The sequence below is a fragment of the Stegodyphus dumicola genome, chromosome 8 (genome assembly GCF_044657685.1).
Source record: "Stegodyphus dumicola isolate Sdum_Otavi_A_Nest chromosome 8, ASM4465768v1".
NCBI lineage: Eukaryota > Metazoa > Arthropoda > Arachnida > Araneae > Eresidae > Stegodyphus > Stegodyphus dumicola.
This window is the reverse complement of record NC_140775.1, coordinates 50431292-50451427: the sequence shown is the minus strand read 5'-3', so window position 1 is coordinate 50451427 and position 20136 is coordinate 50431292. Positions and strand designations below refer to the sequence as shown.

Here is a 20136-nt window from a genome sequence, read left to right as displayed (position 1 = left end):
GAGTTGCATAAACTTGATCTTTTATGGTAACCCCACAGGAAGAAGTCCAACAAAGTGAGGTCGGAAAATTGTGGAAGTTATTCAACACTACCACCATCTACCACTATACTCGATAATTTGCTATTCAAAACAATTTTTGAGAAAGCTTTGCACTCCAGCTATATGGTGCACAGAGGCACCATCATGCAGGAACCACAAGGACCAGAATGCGAACAGTGAAATATCTAAGAAGTATGATATCTTGTAATAGTTGCCGGTAACTCTGTCTGTTTAATGTACCTTCGTAGAACACAGGTTCCAGTAAGCAATCTTTCCAGATATTGCACCACATGCTAATGAACCAGTGCACTTGATGTCTCATGGATAGTCCCCAATAATGGGCATTATGTTGGTTTAATAATATGGTATGTTGAAACAGTGCATCGTCCTACCAAACAATGTTGGACAAAAAATCTGAGATAACTTCAACATTAAACAATGCCCAGTTGAACCAGTCAAATCGACACTCATTATCCTGTGGCAAGAGTGCTTGCTGCAGAGTGACATGATAGGGATGTGCGTGTTGACCATGCAGTATTTGCCATACTCAGGAACATATTAAGCCACAAGCCATGCTGATATTTCTTGTACTGCAGTGTGGATGGGCTGTTGCATATGCCAAAATACTCTGTGGCGTTACATGCACACCGGCACTCACTAGTTTGCCAAAACACAGACCACTTCTAGTGCATCATGTTTCGTTGGCATTTGCCGTAAATAAGCAACATCTTGCAATATGGGAAGTCAGTGAAGCTCGCCATTCTCATACAGCTCCAAAATTTTATCTCCAAGAAAAGATTATTTTTAATATACTACTTTAAGAAATGTACCATACGTAGGATATCATTCAAAATTCCATTTATTTTGTCACTCTTAAAAAAGAACACAACGGTTTAGATTGCCACAACACAAAAAATAAAAGTTTAAAATTAAAAGCACTTTTGCTTCAGAATAAAATTTTCATCTGCCACCAAAATTATAGTGAGGTTTTAGATTATGCTGTTTGTGTGAAGCAAGCACCAACACCTTTTGTACTAAAATTTTAAATGCTTTGGAAATTAAAGTTTTACAAATGTTGCAGTACAGTAAAATGTCACAATCTGCAGTTGCACACTGCTACTTTTCTGAAATATGAATATGCAAAGTAGAATCATCGCGCGTCAATTGCAGATACCTTTGGGTATACAGGCGACAATTAATCTTATCTGTGTGAACCAAATGTCATTTTGTATTAATTAATTGATGCTCTAAAACTTTCTAAACTGATTGAAAATTTTGCTGTATGTCTTTTCGTTTTCAATTAGCAATGCCTGTCTTTCAAATTTCACCACTAAGGGCGGCTGTCATTTGTGCTAGGTCAGACATAGTCGCTTTACTATACCGTTACCTCACTTGCATAAATGTAGCTGTCTCCACAAAAATTTTCAGGTTAAAGGGACTTCCCTATGCACCCTGTATAAGGTTTCATTTAAAAATCCAAAAATCAGGGCAATAGCACGGAAAAAAGAACTGCAGTATTTTTCAATACAGCAATGCTTGCAATGGCAAACACAGAACGAAGCTGCAGTACCTGAAGTATTATGCCTGATTATTCATTTATCACTGGGAGCTGTCTGTGTTTGAATATAGAGTACTCTTAAGAATTAAAGTACAATCTGAAAAAAGTGCTCATTAGTTAAAATTTTCAATCAGTGTTGATGATGTAATTAATTATATTAATCATCTGCCATTAAACAGAAAATTGGACTTTTGAGTGTAGACTAGTGGATGCAAATTATGGAGCTGACAGCATGTTGCAGTTAAAATTTGGATGTATAGTCTTTTTTAAACGTAATGCCTTTCTGAGAAGATCTGTATTCATTAATTATGACTCAAAGGCATCATTTAAAAGGAAGGGGAAATAATGGTTAATTGTTAGACTTGGATGTGTGCAAGCACAAATGGAGGTTGCCCAAGATCTGAATATGTCTCAAGATGTCCTGTCAGAGGTTTAGAACTGATTTGTTAGCCATCAAGCAAATAGTGGACCAGCCTGGTCAAGGGAGGCCAAGTGCAGCAACTACTTTTGAAAACTCTTTCCTGACATTTGAAGAACCTGTAATGTGACTGAAGATAGCTGATTATAAGTCTACTGGTACTACAAGAATTAAAATCAGTTGTCCAACTATTGCACAAAGACTTCCAAGGATTGGACTTTATGCAAGAAACCAATAGGTTCAGTTGGTGTAATAATAATGTTCAATGGCACAGAAAGGAATGTGGCCATATATTGTTTACTGATGAGTCCAAATATGGCCTAACTTGGAATTCTAGACATGTTTTGATCTGAAGAGAGAAAGGCTTGTCTTGTTCAGAAATGATCCTGCTTCTGTGGAAGTGGTTTTATGGTGTGGAGTGGAATCATCAAAAATAGCCACACGGAATTGTATATCTTTGATGGAGGTTGTGTAACTGGTCGTAAATATGTTAATAAAATCCTGAAACCATATATAAGGTTATTTAAGGATGCTGTTTGTCTATAAGTTTTTCTAATAGATAAAGCATAAATAGATAACTGCAAAGATTCTATTTACATAAATTTTAAATTAAAATATGAGAGGTCAAGCTTCCATAAATCTGGCTTTAAATTCAGTATTTGGAGATTGGCAAACAAGATAATTTATTTTAGATAATGTTTTTGTGCTAATTGCTTTTGATCAATTTTTAATAAAAACAGTTTTGTTTATATCCTTTAATTTTTACAAGCAGTATAGTATAATTATTAGCGTTATAAATATGGATTATATAGTTTCAAGAAGATGTATAAATTTATTTTTGCCAGGTTATCAAATTTAAGAATATTGTGGGTTGCTTTTCCATTTTTAGAAATCAGTGTATAGACCTTAGAAGAGGAAAGTTCATGCCAGTTATCATTGATTGAAATGAATCATAACAAGCTATAACACCTAAAATTGGTACCAGTTTCAATGCGGGCTTTTTGTAAAATGTCTTAAAAAGGATATTTGATACTAATTGCATTCTATGGGATTTGTACCTCTGGGGATTGTGCTCTATGGAATTTGCTCTCTAGGAACTGTAATCTAATCCCTATCCCCTTTTCAGCACTTTGTCATGAGGTTTCTATGATTGCAATGAAAGCATCAGTTGGTATAGTGTTAAGTCCAGATTCCACTATTCCAAGTTTATGGGTGCATTTACAGTTCAACATAATCTCATGAAGCTAAATCTCCAGGGTACAGACTAGAGAATCTTTTGTATTGGTTTAAGGCATATTTGCGTAGTTGGAAATAAGTCCTCTAATTTTATTGATTGCAAAAACATTCCATGGACTTTGCCAACATGATTTAGCCTTTGCAGTCCCCTGATATAAATCCTTTAGAGCGTTTATGTAGTACACTGTAAACTAGCCTACAAGCATATTCAGTTTCATCCAGTATAACAATTTGAAATACACTTCAGGATTTGTGGCTGCCATTCGTACAGAAATTTTGCAATTCCAAGACTTCATGCTCTGATGTAATAAAGCAGTTCTGAGTGGCAGACAAGGTTTCACTACTGAGCCATTGAGGTTTCACTACTGAGCCTATGAGTTTTGGGCTTTCGATATAAAATATTCCTTTTTTAAATAGTCTTTTATGAAAAGTTCATTGTCGTTTTCAGTAATCAATGTAAAATCATTTTGTAGGAAAGCCATGTTAATATAGGACATGTTTGCAATATATTTTAAGTGAATACTAGGAGATGGGTGATAACTATGTTAAAAGGTGAAATGTTTCAGAAGTTTTATTATTCAAGTAACTTTTGTAAAAAAAAAAAAATTAATTGATGTATTATGTGAAAAATTGTAATTTTTCAATAACAGAATTATTAGCATTATGTACAGCGGATTCTGATTAATGTAGTGACTGCATATGATAGATTTCTTATTTGTGGGCAAATTTTCTTATTCTTGTCAAAGGCTTATGACATTCAGTGTTAAGGCCATTGTGCACCAGTGAATGTGAGCAAACTGTTTCAGAATTTTTACATGAAATGAAAAAGAAAAGTATTTTGCAAGAAAACTCATATTTTGTGCATGATCTTCTTTTTTAGATGTGCAGTTACCAGCTTTTATCACTTTTAAAAAGCAAGTTTTCTAATTCTTTTTGAGTGACCTTTACGTCCAGTTCTCTATTCTGAGATTATAGTGGGAAGCGGGATTCCTACATTTTTTTAGTCTGTACGAATGCTGTATCTTCAATAATAGGACTGAAAAGTAATACTACTGCTAACTAAGACACATAATGTTTGAAATATACTCCTAGTTCTACAAATCAGACTTCTAAATGCCTTGCAAAAGTACAAAAATATTTTTAAATCATTTTTCCAAAAAAGCCATAATTACTGTTTAGCCTGAAATACCCCGTATTTTAGGAAGTTCTAAAATCATCTTATAAATTCTTCATAATCCTATTTTATTATTTTTCTTTATAAAACTATACTATATTGCCAAATGGGCATTGTGGGGAACCTGGAGGAATGCTATATCCTAAACTTCAGATTATCTTAATGTTGCTCCAATAGGTGATAACTTTTCATTAGTCAGTTATTAACAATGTGAAGTGAAGGGGGAAAACTCTTTGTTTGTATAGATTAAATGAAAATTAATGTATTTTCACTATATTGTACACAAGTATAGATGCGATAATAGTAAATGCTTCCTAAGTACTTGTTTTTAATGACGTTTTTACTAATTTATCCATTTACATTTTACATGTATACTACATTATTATGTGTAAATTACTGGTAAATTGTTCTAAAGTTTATTAAAACATGTATGTTTTGCCTAGTATGGACTTCCATTTGTAGTGCCATTTGATTGTCGAAATTAATAAGAATCCATTATATTCAGATCTTAAATGGTCCAGGGCCCACCAGCGGCCAAGCGGTAAAGACACTGAACACTGGTAGTTCGGTCCGAGGTTCGAATCCCGCGAACGGGCTGGCTGCATGGGCGTTTTCGTGGTTTTCCCCATGTGTAACGTGTATACGAGCCAGTTTCCCTTAGAAAGTCCTCCCCGAAGGCATCCCTCCTCTTAGGCAGATAGCCCTCGAGGCTTTGCCATAATCACACACACTTAAATGGTCCAGTATGTTGTAATTTACGAACCAATGAAGGTTGTTTACAAATTTTTCCTACGAAGGCATCCCTCCTCTTAGGCAGATAGCCCTCGAGGCTTTGCCATAATCACACACACTTAAATGGTCCAGTATTTTGTAATTTACGAACCAATGAAGAAGGTTGTTTACAAATTTTTCCTGCCTAATAATGATTCTTCTTTCTTATATTATTTAATAAATTTATAATTAATTACATTTAGTGATATAGTTATTCTCTTATTTATTGCTTTAATTCTAAATATTGTATTCATTGAATATAAATACTTTATGTTACACTGATTTCATTCTAAAAAGATTTATGTTGATTGAAGTATATTTATGTGTTACAAATTAGCCATAGTATCTTTATATTTCAGGTTCATTTGGATGATGGGAATGTCTATGGCCATGTCACTTAGATCTCTTTTGAGAAAATCAGTGCCTCGAAAAAAAATCTTCTTAAAAATTGTTAAGCGATCTATAATTTTATTTGCCCTTGGATTAATGCTGAATACCTATTGTAGAAGTAATTGTTTGTTTTTTGTTTTCTTCTGAAATTTTAAACTAAGTTTTATTAAGTATACTATTTTTTGTTAAATGTAGCTCACTGGAATTAAAAGAATAATGCTCTAATAAATTTCCCCCAAAAATTAACATTTCTTTAGCATTCACACTAAAAATTGACAGAAAAAAAATGGAAGCTTAGTATTTTCAAAGATGAGTATTATTTGCCATGAACACTAAGCATTGTTTATATATAATTCAAATTAATTTGTTCCTTTCATGAGGAGAGACCAGGTTCATCTTTGATGTGTTTTCAAAACTTCTTATTGAATTTATAAAATTGGCATTCATCATTTGTGTGTATTATTTTCTATATTAATAAGCATTCAGTTGACTTCATAGTTTACATCATCAGAAAAGTCTCGATATACTATTATAAATATTTGAGAAAAGTATTTTTCTTAGCTCTTATCACGGGAACAAAATTTATGATTAGATCGTGTGTCATTAAGAATTTTTAGAGATTTTTTTAAATCATTTTAAGTTGTAAATACAAATTAATGGCTGTCCATTCTGTTACAAAGGGGAGGTTTTTAATGACTGTATTTCTTTGTTTTTATTATCTTTCTTTTTATAGTGATTATCATGTTCGAATTCTTAATTCAGTTGCGTGATTTTTCTTTTTTCTTTAGCATTAAACGTTTTTCTTTTTTTTTTTCTTTTTTAAGCTTTAACTTTTATCTAATATTCTTCATAATATCACTGTAGAAAACAAAGTTTACTGTGAAAAACGAGTTCGCCTGTGTTCATGTTGTTTTAAAACTTAAATTTTTCACCATAATTAGGTGTAATTTATATTTTTCACAAAATTATACAGAATTAAACTGATCCCTAATAATTATTTTATTTCTTTCTGGTATGTACTATAATTCTTTCTGATTATTTAATAATCTTCTAAATGTTAAAGTTATGCTGTTGTTTCTAAATTACTACAGGGGAGTAAGCCATCTTATTAAAGAATGAATTAAAATAGCTATTTTTAATTATCTCCTGTTTAATCCTTATTTTACGTGTAGTTTGTATTTCACTCTTCCCAAAATTTGCATGCTTTAAGTTGTAAATTATAAAACTCAGTCTTTAAACTGTTTAACTCTCACACTTAAAAATTTGATTAATTATAGTTAATTATTTTACTGTATTTCTTTTTGCTACATTTAGCTGTAAACCTAGCAGAACTGAGAATTCCTGGTGTGTTGCAAAGGTTTAGTATATCATATTTTGTTGTTGCAACTGTACATCTATTCTATGCATCTCCTGAAGATATTGACCAGGTATTTAAAAATTCATCTATCACTGTATGATTTGATAATCATTGAAATGAACAAACTTATTTAAGCTTTAATATGAAAATATAATTAATGCTTTAAGTGTAAGATTTGTTGTAATTAATTTGTGATGATTAGAAAGATTATTTACTATAGCAAAATATTTGAAGATTATCTGATTTCAAATGGCGATTGGCAAATTGTAAGTATCTTGAAATCTCCATGCAGCTATCATATCCAGCCAGCAGAAAACGAATTCAAGATAACCTGTCAACATTCAGTTATCTGACAAACTGATTGGTCCTCCAAACTGAAACTGCAATATAATGTTTCAACAGAAGTTGGTCGCACTTTTTATGAGTCTTAAATTGATTGATTCTTATTTGCTTATAAACCCCACCTGAAAAAGTAGGGACTGACCGGTATGGGAGTTTCTAAGAAAAAGGTCTGATAGTGTCTTTTATTCAAAAGAAAATCAAAAAGAAATTCTTAAAACCATTTTACCAGTGCTGTAGAAAATCTGAATGAAATTTTAAGTATTTAGCAGTTTACATGAAATTTTAGGCATTACATGCATGTTAACAAAAAAATTTTAAAGAAAATTCACAATAAATAGAAATGAATTTTATATTTTAAATGAAGTGAAAATTTGCTAGAATGGTTTTTTTACCTACCAAGTGTAATAATAGACTTCTTGGAATATTATTTGTGTAGTACTTGGTGCTTGTCTATATGTGCGATTGCATTGTTGTTTCACTCTGTGTTTAATATAAAATATACTGTATTCTTTATCATTGTTTTTCTTATTTCCTGGTAGAAGTCTGCAGATTTTTATGTATGTATATATGTATATATTTAAAAAACATCGGCACAATTTCAAATAGCATCAAATTTTAATTTCAGAACAGTATGTAATTTTTTTTTTTAATTTTGAAATGCTGTTTTAGAAAAGAAAATATCATATTGCGCATGCTTTTATTAGGTCTTAATGAAATTAATGAGTAAATAGTTTTTTGTGGGGAGGGCAGGATAATCAATATTTTACCATTGCAGTTAAATAGGGTGTGATTTATTTAATTATGGCAAAGCACTTGCGAGCTACCTGTTTAATGGGAGGTGTGCTTTTATGAAGAACTTTGTAAGGAAAACTGGCTCATAAGCACATTACACATTGGGGAAAGCCACGAAAACACCCATGCACCAGCCTGGTTGCCAGGATTCGAATCCCAGACCCAACTACCAGTGTCCAGTGACTTTGCCTCTGAACCGCTGGTGGGCCTGCAGAGTTAATTGCTGTGATAGGATAGTAATTATTTATCAGCATTTGATTAAATTGCTGAAAGCTTAATTCAGGAAATTTAGTAATCAGTATGAAATTCAAAAGCCATAAATGTATTATTACCATATTAATTGTTATGAAACTAAATAAATTATCATTTTCTAATGAGATTTAGCAAACAGGAGTCACAAGCTATTCACGTCTGTGAAATTATGCCTCTGCTTTCAAAAAATATTTACATGATTCTACAAATATCAGATCAAGTACACTGTTTATAATTTATGCATAATTTTTGTGTGTATTACAGATCTGAAATCTGTGTCTATTACAGATCCAAATCTAAAATGATATCTTTGTAATTAATTTTTTAACTATCCAAGGTTCATCTGTGAATTGCTGTTTATAGCATTCATTGTTATTTTTCTGTCATAGATGTCTTCGCTGTCTCCATATAGAGATTTAGTTCCGTATGGTGGAGAATGGCTTATTATGCTAACATTTTTGGCAATTCACATTTTGCTAATGTTCTTCATTCATGGCCCTAACTGTCCTCCGTAAGTAATCTCATTATGTTTATTTTTCCATGTTTCAGAATAAGTATCCTGAATTTTTTTTTAAATTTTTTAATGGGATTTATGAGTCCTGCTGTATGTGAATAATTAGGTAAAATAACAAAACTCTGTAAGTAAGGAAATCATCTGTAAATTTCCCTCTTCATTTTTCTCTCATCCCTCGAGCACTTTAATCATGACTCTTTTCATTTTATAATTATAATTAGAGCAGTAATTTTTGTCACTTGAAGGCAAAATTCATACAGCAGTTGGAGTGTAAATGGAGAGAATTTGTGAAGCTTTAATATAGAATTTTTTTAACTTGGACTTTACCAGGGTTAAAGAGAAAGGCTGGTTCATTTACTTTGAGTGACCCCTCGCTGATGCGATCCTCATTGAGGGAGCTAAGAGAAAATAATCTGATGTCACTGTGATACATCAGCTCTGATTTTGTATGTTTAAAATTGTAGTTCCATTATGCTGTGAGGCGATATTCTAGAGGTGTGGATATTCCAAATTAATTTTAATCATACATATTTGTTTTTTTTTTTAGTAATGTAAATATTAAAAATATTGTATGTATATAATTTAGTCATTTTTCTAATAAATTCTATATTGTAAAGTATCATTTATGTAATATGGCTTCTTGCTCTGTAGCTGTGTGCTGTAACAATTATAGAAGAAAGGAAAATATATTGTATTTCATGCTTTCCTAAAAAACAGTTTGCTTTTAACAAAAAAAAAAAAAAAAAAAAACATCAATGTTGAAGACAAGATTCTATTAATGTGAAGAATGCAAGAATTTGCAGCAAAGATTTTCTGTGAAGTGATTATGAAGGTGACAGAAAAATCTTTTGCTTGAATTATTGAAAAGAAAGTGTTAAAATCTAGTGCTGTGCTGAAACCAAATTTACTGTATACAGTAAAAAGAAATAATACCAAAAAATTGTAGAAAGTTAATGAAGAGTGCTTTTGAAAAACTACACAAATTAAGTCCAAAGAAAATTCATTTTGAGGCCAAATACAAAATTCATGATGACAATAATAAGTCAAATGTAAAAGATTTTGAAATAAAACTGGATAATGGAAGTATCTCTGAATGCTCTAAGTGTAAAGATAAACAAGAATGCATTGATAATGTGAAGGACAAAATGATATTCTTAGAAAATTATGTTGAAGTATTGAAAAAAGAAATGTTTTAGAATGTTTGCTCAGTGCCAAAGAAGAAGGTGGATGACATCTAGAAAAAAATTTGCATAAGAAATTAAAATCTTAGAGAAATTTAGGGCAGGGGGAAGCACATATTGGAGAACTTAGAAAAACATCTAAAGCATATTTTTTACAAAGACACAGATTAATGCATTACTAGAAAAGAAGGAAAAAATCGGGTGGACTAGTGAAAATATGTCACATTACATTGTCATAAGAGCTCTGTCATCTAAAAGCTGTGATTTTTTTAAAGAAAAAACTAGAATTCGTTTACCTAGTGCTAGCACATTAAAGAGAGAGTGCACTAAATTTCCGTGTAGTCTAGGAATTCAGAGTGATGTTCTTGCTGTAATGAAGGAAAGTTGCAAACATTTGAATTCTGCAAAAAAAAAATATGTGTTCTCAGTTTTGATGAAATGCATATAGATTCAAAGCTTTGCTATGATTCTATATTGGATTAAATTCTCGTTCCTTTCCAAAAAGTCACTTTGTCTGAGTAAATTTTAATGCTTCAATGAAGAAAGAACATTTATTTCACTCATAAAATATGATCAGTCAGCTGGAGTAGAAGTAAAAGCCAAGATCAGACTGAGGAGGATCTAGTACTTTATAGAAAGAGGTACAGATTTGGATTAATAGTTTTCAATTTCCAAATCCTGTTCTAAAAATGCAAAAAACATGTTTTTGTAGATTTAGCTCACTGTTTCAAATTACTGAGAAATCACTTTTTGGATAAAGGATTTCTTCTAGAAAATGGAACTCTTTTAAATGTTGATATTATTAAAGATGTTTTAAATAGAAATTCAGGAAAAATTAAGTATTGTCACAAATTAAAACTGTATTATCTATCTAATGGTCAAGGCAAACGAGAGACAAAAAGTAGTTCCAGTGAAAACATTATTTTTCAAGAAATACAACAAAAGGTATACTCTACCTTACAGGAAATCAAAAAGCATCAGACTTTTTTGAATTAATTGATAATTTTTTCAATATTATGAATAATAAAAAACCACACTCTTATATACATAAAACAGCATTTGGACTGAATGAACATCAAGAGAAACAAATTCAGGTTTTGAATTTAATAAAGAAAGCCACCAGTGTATGAAGACTTGAGGGAAAATCTGATATACTGCCTTTCCAATAAGAAATAATAGTTTCAATAATTTCTCTTTTTGGCTTTTACCAGGATTTGAAATCATTGTATGATATTAAATTTATTTTGACCTTTTTGAATAACTCAGGATGCACTTGAAAGTCTTTTTAGTCACTTTCTAGGGCTTGGTAGGGTTAACCCCTTTGCAATGGCATGTTACTGAACTGAAAACCTTTTGCACATGGGTGTGTCATGTATGCATCAGTCCCAAATGTCACTAGCAGCTGGGTGATGCACTGGTGCATCATCGCTGCTTGCATTGATTTTCCAAACGGGTGTGTCATATATGCACTTTCAAACATAGTTCTTTTAGAATTTTTTTTTAATTACTAGATGGTACTCCATGTCCACTACAGTTAACTTATTTGAACATATATATTGTTGACTTTGTGTTCGTGAAGTACTCTCAGATTATGGTGATTCATTTAAATGTATGAGCAGATGATAATAAAGTGAACAAAAACCAGCTGATGTGCAGCTGAGGCTTTACGTGATATAAACATTGAACAGTTTCTGATTTGCCACCCAGACGGTATAATGGTTAGGGAAGCCAACTGCAATACCAAAGGGCACGGCTTCGGATCTCAAAGAAGGCATGGCTGTAACTGTCCATCCCTTCATAGGAGTCAAAGGTGGCCCTCCTATTAGGTGCCTCCATAATAAAGTGACCACCACTTCTGGCCTTAGTAGTGCCAAAGTCGGCTGAGGGTTCACCAGTGGAGGGTGGGGAACAGTTTCCAATGCTTCAAAATTTTTGTTTTCCCTATGGGAAGATTGGGAGTGGAGCTGTGGTTTTAGGAACTGCAGTTTGTATTCGGCTTACATCTTCTTTAGATAGCAGACATAAGCTTTTTGTACCAATTAAGAGAGTTAAACTAATAGTGCAATGTCTAAGAGAATGAAGTTTTTTTTTAACAGAAGTGTATATTCGAATTGTAAAGCCCATGAGTATCCATTCGAGCTCATGAGTGACTATTCTGACACTGAAGACTCTAGATTTAAGTGAGAATAACGATTTTGATTCTAAAATTTTGTCAGGGACCGAATTGGAAGTTTGTTTTACTTTCACCTCATAATCCAGCAGAATAATGGCTACTCCATCATGAACTCGATCTGTTAAATAATTGAAGCTTTATGAATTTGCAGAAGTAAACTTAGTTCAAAACTATGTAAATGAAATTGATATTTTGCCATTTTTTTTCCTATAATCTAATGAACATAATAGTTGAAGAAACTAATAATTTCTCTGAACAAAAGATGAGTGAAAAATTCATCTTCATCCAAAATGAACATACTCCTGTAGATAAGCCTAAAGTGAGGGGATTCCTATGATAAATTATTCTGCTGGAAGTAATTAAAATGTTCAACCTGAAAATGTGTTCCATAAGTAATGAAATGATAGCGACTAGATTATCACTCACCAACTTCTTTCTGAATCATTTATGCTATAATATTTAATCATGTGTACGTTTAGATATAGATGCAAGTAAGTTTTTTTCAATATTTCATCAAGTCAAATATTTTAGTTTGCATTTATATTTTAATAAAAAAAAATTTTTTAGAATATCTTGATGTTCTGTATTTATGATTACATTATTGTTAGATACCATTACAGAAGAAAGTCAAAGCAATTGATAAAAATAAAATGGATTTTTTTTTTAGTTAGGCTTAGTGATGCAAAATCCTACTACTGCAAGAATGCACTGTCTCCAAGGTGAGTTGCGCTAAGCGGCATACTGTCACATAAAAGGATTAAGTACTGATGCATGTCTGATACACCTGTAGTGAAAGGTTTAATGACCACCCATTTATAACTGAAATTATACGCTGCTTAAAACAATTATTACTCACTAATAAACCAAAATATAAATAACACTGAATATAACAATTATTATTCCCAAATAAACTCGCTATAAACTACCAAAATTATCTTCAAAAGTATTCATATCTAAAGAAAGCAAAAATATTGATTAAAATTTAACATTAGAATTGCTTGAATGGGCTTTGAAAACTGACAAGTAAGATGCTTTTCCATTAATTGCTGTTAATGATTTGGATTTGGATTTCATAGAGCAGCCTTCTCCAGTGGCTTGAGAACTAGAATTGAATCCTCCAGAGAATTTTTGATGGCAGAAAAGCAACATTAACGTATGTTGCAGGTTATATTGCCTACTGTGCATAACAAAGACTCATTTTAAACAATATCGAAAAACAGACCATATGCAACAATATAACAGTACTTCATTCAGAGTAGATTAAATTGTTGTCCTTAGGAGGCTTGACTGTACCTTTCTATTCATGAAGACAGTTTACAAATTCAAAAAAATATTTTGTGCAGTTCATAGTACAACTTGCCATAAAGGGAATGATGTTATTGCCTCTCCAAATACTAAATAGAGAAACATTGTCCTCAAGTAAACAGAAAGAGTAGATTAAATTCTGCAATTCATTTATTTTGCAGTGCAAACTTTTAGTGGAATATGTTTCTTAAAAAGAAATGCATATCTTTTTTTCCGATGGAAAGCAAAGCAAAAGGCAAAAAACTAGATCGCTTTGAAGGTTTTGGCTAATAAATTAATTTTATACAGCTTGTAGTTGCAAAGTGACTGTGTAAGTAAGTATTTGTATCATTTGCATTTAAAGACAACATGTTTTGATTTGAAATAGTATTTCTGCATGACATTTTAGACGTTAATAGCATAAAGCACATTTCAGATAATAATCAGTTTTGTTAAGCACTTTTTAAAGTTTTTCTTATTGTATTCATTGTAGCTAATTTATAATTCGATTTTGTACTCTGAGCATTTTAGATAAATTATAATTGCATAAAATATGAAAGTAATTGGCGGAAAAAGACCTTCTTCCTTAGCTTCCATTTTTGGAAAATTAAATAATTGTTTTAGATATTATGAGTAAAGCTGTTTTATCAAAATTAAGACAACAATCTTGTGCATTGTATTTATTTAAATGTAACTTATGTAATATAGATATGAATATAAATTAGAATATTATTTTAAAAATATCTATTGTTATATTGAATCGGAAGAGAAACACGCCAATGTGAAATTTATAATTAGGCAAAAAATTGACCTTAGATTAGCAGAAATTTTGAATAAAGCTATTTGAAAAGCAATTAAACATAAGTTGTTTAGCAGCAGGGAGAGGGGAAGAATTGTCATATATGCTTAAAACTGTCAATCTGATGTTCTTTTTGCCTAACTTTAAAAAGTTGTTAGTATAGTTATATTGGAAGCAGTAATAGAATTCTCCCAGTTAGTGTGCAGATGAAGAAATGATTTTTTAAAATTTGCATGTAATAAATGCAAATTTTAAAAAATCTTACAAGTTTTAAGAAAATCAAACTTCATATTAGAAGAGTAGTGCATTTTATCTATTATTTTAAAATTAATAAGTATTATTCATTTTTTAAACATTCATTGTAAAATGCATAGAGAAATAACATTGTCTGTTCCAAATTTTAGTTATCTTTCACACAATTAATTTTTAACACTGAATTGAAAATGCTAATAGATATGTGAACTGCATATCTGTGGTCAGTATCAACATATACGTCAGTACTTTTCACTTCGTTTTTCAGGGAAAAAAGCTCTTATCAGCTAGCCCTTCCCTTTGGCAATTTACTAGGGGGGGGGAAGTTAATGGTCAAGAAATTTTAACATTTTGAGAGGGGAAGTGTACTGGACCCAAAAAATAATATGAATAATTAATATGCAATTATATAAATTTGAATTTGAATATCAGCTGGTGTTCACCACACAGTCAGAACTTGTAAAGCTGGAGCCAAGCCAACAGATTTAACATGCAGGGCAAATCTCAAAATTGTGCCCTCTAAATACTTGTTGCTTTCATATTAATATTTAATGTGTTGTGTTTTAATTTTACATCCTCTTTCTATTCTTATCTAAGGCAGAGGTCTTACTTTACCATTCTCCACACTAAAATTTTTATACTCTAAAGCTTTGAATATATGACTTTGAGATGGCAGATAAAGGCCAGTTCTTATCATATATTCATGCATAAGCATTTAACCTGTTCACAAGAGTGGGATATGGAGTATTTAAGTATCTTGCATGTTAAGATGAGGCATATTTACTGTGAATTATGTTAAATATTTTCATGCTTCTTTTTTCAAAATGTTTTCAGTATAATGTACAGTTTCAGTATAATTTCAGTACTGGCACATACCATAGGTATGTGCCAGTAAAGTAAAATTCTTATCAAATGAAATTATATCTCAATAAAAGCTATAGCTCTGTATATCCATTATCTTAAAAACAGTAAATCATTTTTTATATAGAAAGCAACTTTTTAAGTGAATTGATAAAGATTTCTGATTTTTAAATGAAAGTGCTTATTTATAAATAAATAATTCTTTGTTTTCTTATTCTGTATTCAGAAAAATATTGTGTTCTGTTTTATAAATTTTGAACTTATCTGTCATGTTGTACTTTTTTTTTTTTTTTTTTTTTTTTTTTTTTTTGGCTAAATAAGAAGAGTTATTTTCTACTGAGTTAACATGGATGAACTGAAACTAAAAAGAGATATAATAGTATGTACAATAATATAAAAATCTTTGCATTTGAGTGAAGACTAATTCAGCAATATGAAAACTAGAACCAGCAATTCTTTTAATCCATGTGCCAATGAACCATTCATTTAACTCATGTGCATTCCATGGAAAAAATAAAAACAATCGTCATGGGAAAGTATTAGGAAAAACTGTTACAGAAATATAAACATTGTTTTAAAATGAACTGTTATCTTATAAAGATTTTTTACATAGCCTTAATAATGTAGTTTCTTTATGTACAACTAACATGGAGACCAACTTATCCAAATGATACCCCTTTAATTCATTTAATAAATTCATTAAATATGAAATGTAATGTCAGATGTTATTATTTTTTCAGTAGGTTTGGCTATACATTGCTGAAATATATTTTCCTGCTTCCTAATAGACACTGTCTCCTCTAAAAATGTCATTTCTATGATATTAAGTCAGAAAAATGGAATCATCTGTCTTTTGTTCATCATGCAGTGAAAAATTATTTTTGAAAAATTTTTAAATTCCCACTTAAAACCTTTCACCTCCTCTTCTATTATTATGAGAGCTGTAGCCAATGTATTACAAATTAGTTAGTGTTCCGCAAATACACTTTGTTTTATCCAAATGCACTTTGTTCTATCCTTTGGAGTTCTACCTAAAAATTCTCATTTTTTACTTTGAAGCTGCTCAAAATTTTTAAAAGAGATCTCTTCAGTGGTTTTGCTTTTTTATGTGTGTGTGTTGTTTTGTTTTGTTAAATAATTTTTCTGTTATTTTGAATATGACATCTCAAATTGTTTTAATTTTAAAACTGATATTGATAAATATTTATATTCCAGAGGATATTTCGGTCCCGGAGGAATGCATGATGGTGGTATGTATTCTCAGTGCACTGGAGGTGCAGCTGGTTATGTTGATAGAGTACTTTTAGGAAACTCTCATATATACCAGAAACCGAGTTTTAAAGTAAATAAAATGTTAATTTTTTTCCAAAGTTTTCTATAACTCTACTTTGTTATTTACTAATTATTGTTAATATTATTATTGTTCACTTTGTATTTTGTAATGCATATCACAGTTGTAGTTTTTTTAACATTAATTTTCAAAGATTTTTCGAACTAGAAATAAAAAAAAAAAGAAAGAAGAGAGTAGGAGAAAGAAATGAGGTAGAATAAAAATTTATTTATGAGAACAGAAATAAAGTAAAAAAAAAAAAAAAGGATGATATTGGGCATTATCACTGAAAAATTATATTATGAAAATCATATTTTATGTAAAATTGCATTGCATTTTGTTGCTGTTCATTTAAAGATAAGGATTTTGTATGCAACATACATGTTCATGTATACATGTATAATTATTAATGCAAGGCTAATTGTGTAAATGGTTATTTATGTATTTTTTTTTTTTTTTTTAGTGAAATGTAAATGTTCCAAAAATTGTTATTGTTATCAGTATGCTATTTTACTGTTATTAAGTTATATCATAAATGCATTTTAGCACAGGGTGATGGATTAAATTATATTTTGCATAATCGAGATGCTAATAAGCTGTTTTAAGTGTGAATCAGTGTTTTCTGTAGTCTTAAAAATTGTTGTACACTTCAAAACATAATTATCTGTTGAAGGTTAAAACACAAAAAAATATTTATTTCTGTTACGTACTTTTTCTGTCATGAATATAGAAAAAATCTTAAATTATTAGTTGGAATATAATGCTTTTCTTTCATTAAGACTGCCTTATATGTAATGATCTTAAATCTACAGATACCTGAAATTGGATAATACAGTATTCAGCTATTCACTATGTGGTGCTGTTCTGTTATCAGGACCAGATTCAGATATGTATGGATGTAATGCACATACATATACACACATACATACGTTCGTACATTTCTGAATCCATTTCCGATAACAGAACAGTACTCACTATTTTATAAGCTAAAATTTCTTAGAATTTAAAAATTGGGCAATTTTATTTGATATGTATATCCAAAAGTCATTTGATTTTATTAAATACATTTATATAAATTTTATTTTTTCATATTTCAGACAATTTATCATAGTACACAACCTTATGATCCAGAGGGTATTCTAGGATTTTTCACATCAATATTTCTTGTTTTCTTGGGATTACAGGTAGACTGTTATGATTTTGATGCAAATTTATACTTTTAACACATTTAGATGATATATGTTTACTATTTAATTGAACTTGTATTTAATATGTAAATGTACAAAAATGTCAAAATTTTGTTACAGTTATATAGTATCAGTAACAATATTGTAAATGCTGTGAAAGTAATAATTTACTTTATTGAATAACTATATCTGATGTTTCAAAACATGTAACATTATAATTGTAATCTTATTTTTATTACAGGCAGGAAAAATTTTATTGACATATAAAGAATGGAAAGCTCGAGTCATACGTTGGATGTTCTGGGCTGTCATAACTGTAAAAATTTACCTTTAATATGATTAATGAATATCTTTTAGAACTTATAGATTGCTCAACTTCTAAGTTATAACTTTTGATAAACTGAATCCAATGTCAAAATGTAAAATTTAAAATTAATGTCAGCTTTTCTCAACAAATAAAATTTTTCATAACTCGGTATACTCAGTTCTCTCCTTCCTTGTTTGCTTTAGTTTTGACCTGTTAGAATTTAATAGTATTTAAATCAATGATTGTAGTTAATATATGAATAATTAAATATGAAATAATTTCTATTAGTCTTATTATTTTTTTCCTTTTAATTGTAATTGTGTAAGTTTCGTGCAAATTGGTAACAATATTAGAAATATGACAAATATACTTCAAATCAAGAAAATGCTAAAAATTTCATAATCAATAGAAATATATATATATATATACTATTAATTACATAAATTAGTTAGATGATTTCAAGTTGATAAAAAAGACATTTAAACAATATTTATAATTTAAGAATTTTTATGCTTGATGCATTCGTTACTGAGATTCTGTCTGTTAAAATAATTTCGATATAATTCAGTACTGCTTGTAAAATAACAAAAGTTTGATGTTATACTGAAATCGGGTATTTATGATAATTTGAATCAGTTCCCCCCCCTTTTTTTTTTAAGTATTTGCAATATTTAGTACTAATTGGTCATGAATACTATATTTTGTTTTTTCAAGGTGTATTCTTTTTTTTTTTTTTTTTTTTATTTTAATAAATGAAAAATTAAAGCTAGACAGCAAGTTAATATATGTTTATTGCTCAGGAGCTGTTTAGCTTATATGTGATATTGTAGATGAAATAATGGTGTTATTTGAAAGAGATTAAATTATGTATTTTGATAAAAATTTCTTTCTTCAGTTAAACATTGATAAAAATATTTCTTACTACAATTCATAAGTTTTCATGTTACTTTCATTTAATAATATATGTAATGTGTGAGAAATTCATTATGTACATACTCAATCTTTAGCATTTTACATTTTTCTTATTTTTAAATTTGAACATTGTATTCAAAGGGGATTATTGCAGCCATTCTGTGCCTGGGCTCTAAGAATGGTGGCTGGATACCTGTGAATAAAAATTTATGGTAAATTTTATATGCTATTTTATAATTTTTGTTGTGTAATTATGTTTTGTTAAACAGAAGAAGTTGTTTTTCCATGACTTTCTAAGAATAGTACTTGTGTATTTATTAGTGGTGATCTGTGAAAATTTTAACAAAAGGCCTGCTCTTATGAAAACAAAATATTACAGTCGAATTAAATTTTTTATGTGTTAATGGAAATGAAAGTCATGAATCCTAAAGCAGAATTTAGATAAGTTTGTTCTAATAGAAAAGTGAAAATTGGGAATAACAAGAATATTTAACAGAAGTGATTTTAACCTATTTTTAATAAAAAAATAGCATCTGTAAGGGGCAGCAACATCTTTTAAATAACTGGATTACTCAGTAACAGCAGATTATGAAGAATTAAGGACACAAAAATCAAAAACACATAAAGAAAGTTTTTTTTTTTTTTTTTTTTTTTTTTTTTTTTTTTTTTTTCCGCCTTTCCTTAAAGCTATTTACCAGCTTTATGGGAAAGGAAATAGAAAATGATTCTAGTTAAGTGCAGTTTGAAACTGTTGGTCTCAGTTTTTCAAAATTGTTAAAATTTATGTGAATGCTTCATACATTGATACTGATTCATTATGAATGAAGTAGAATTTCATATTTATGGAAACAAATTCTCATATTAATTCAAAATTCAAAACACTTTATTAATTAATATACATTTAAAAGGCATATAATTGTACATCTGTCATTTGATTGCATTGAAGATCTTTTCAACATCTAAAAAGGAAAATTTACACAATTTATGTTTACATGATAAATGTAAAT

The 20136-nt window shown here is 29.9% G+C and overlaps 1 protein-coding gene across 9 annotated transcripts in view; it reads left to right on the top strand.

Annotated features, from left to right (window-relative positions):
• Nucleotides 1-20136, top strand: part of Hgsnat (Heparan-alpha-glucosaminide N-acetyltransferase) — a 126455-nt gene that overhangs the window by 99162 nt on the left and 7157 nt on the right. For all 9 annotated transcript variants that reach the window (XM_085821845.1, XM_085821842.1, XM_085821843.1 and 6 more), the window contains 7 exons: nucleotides 5556-5704; nucleotides 6901-7013; nucleotides 8719-8840; nucleotides 16609-16735; nucleotides 17821-17907; nucleotides 18152-18226; nucleotides 19271-19341. In XM_085821845.1, coding sequence (XP_085677971.1) covers nucleotides 5556-5704; nucleotides 6901-7013; nucleotides 8719-8840; nucleotides 16609-16735; nucleotides 17821-17907; nucleotides 18152-18226; nucleotides 19271-19341 — 744 coding nt within the window. The remainder of the gene's footprint in view (nucleotides 1-5555; nucleotides 5705-6900; nucleotides 7014-8718; nucleotides 8841-16608; nucleotides 16736-17820; nucleotides 17908-18151; nucleotides 18227-19270; nucleotides 19342-20136) is intronic.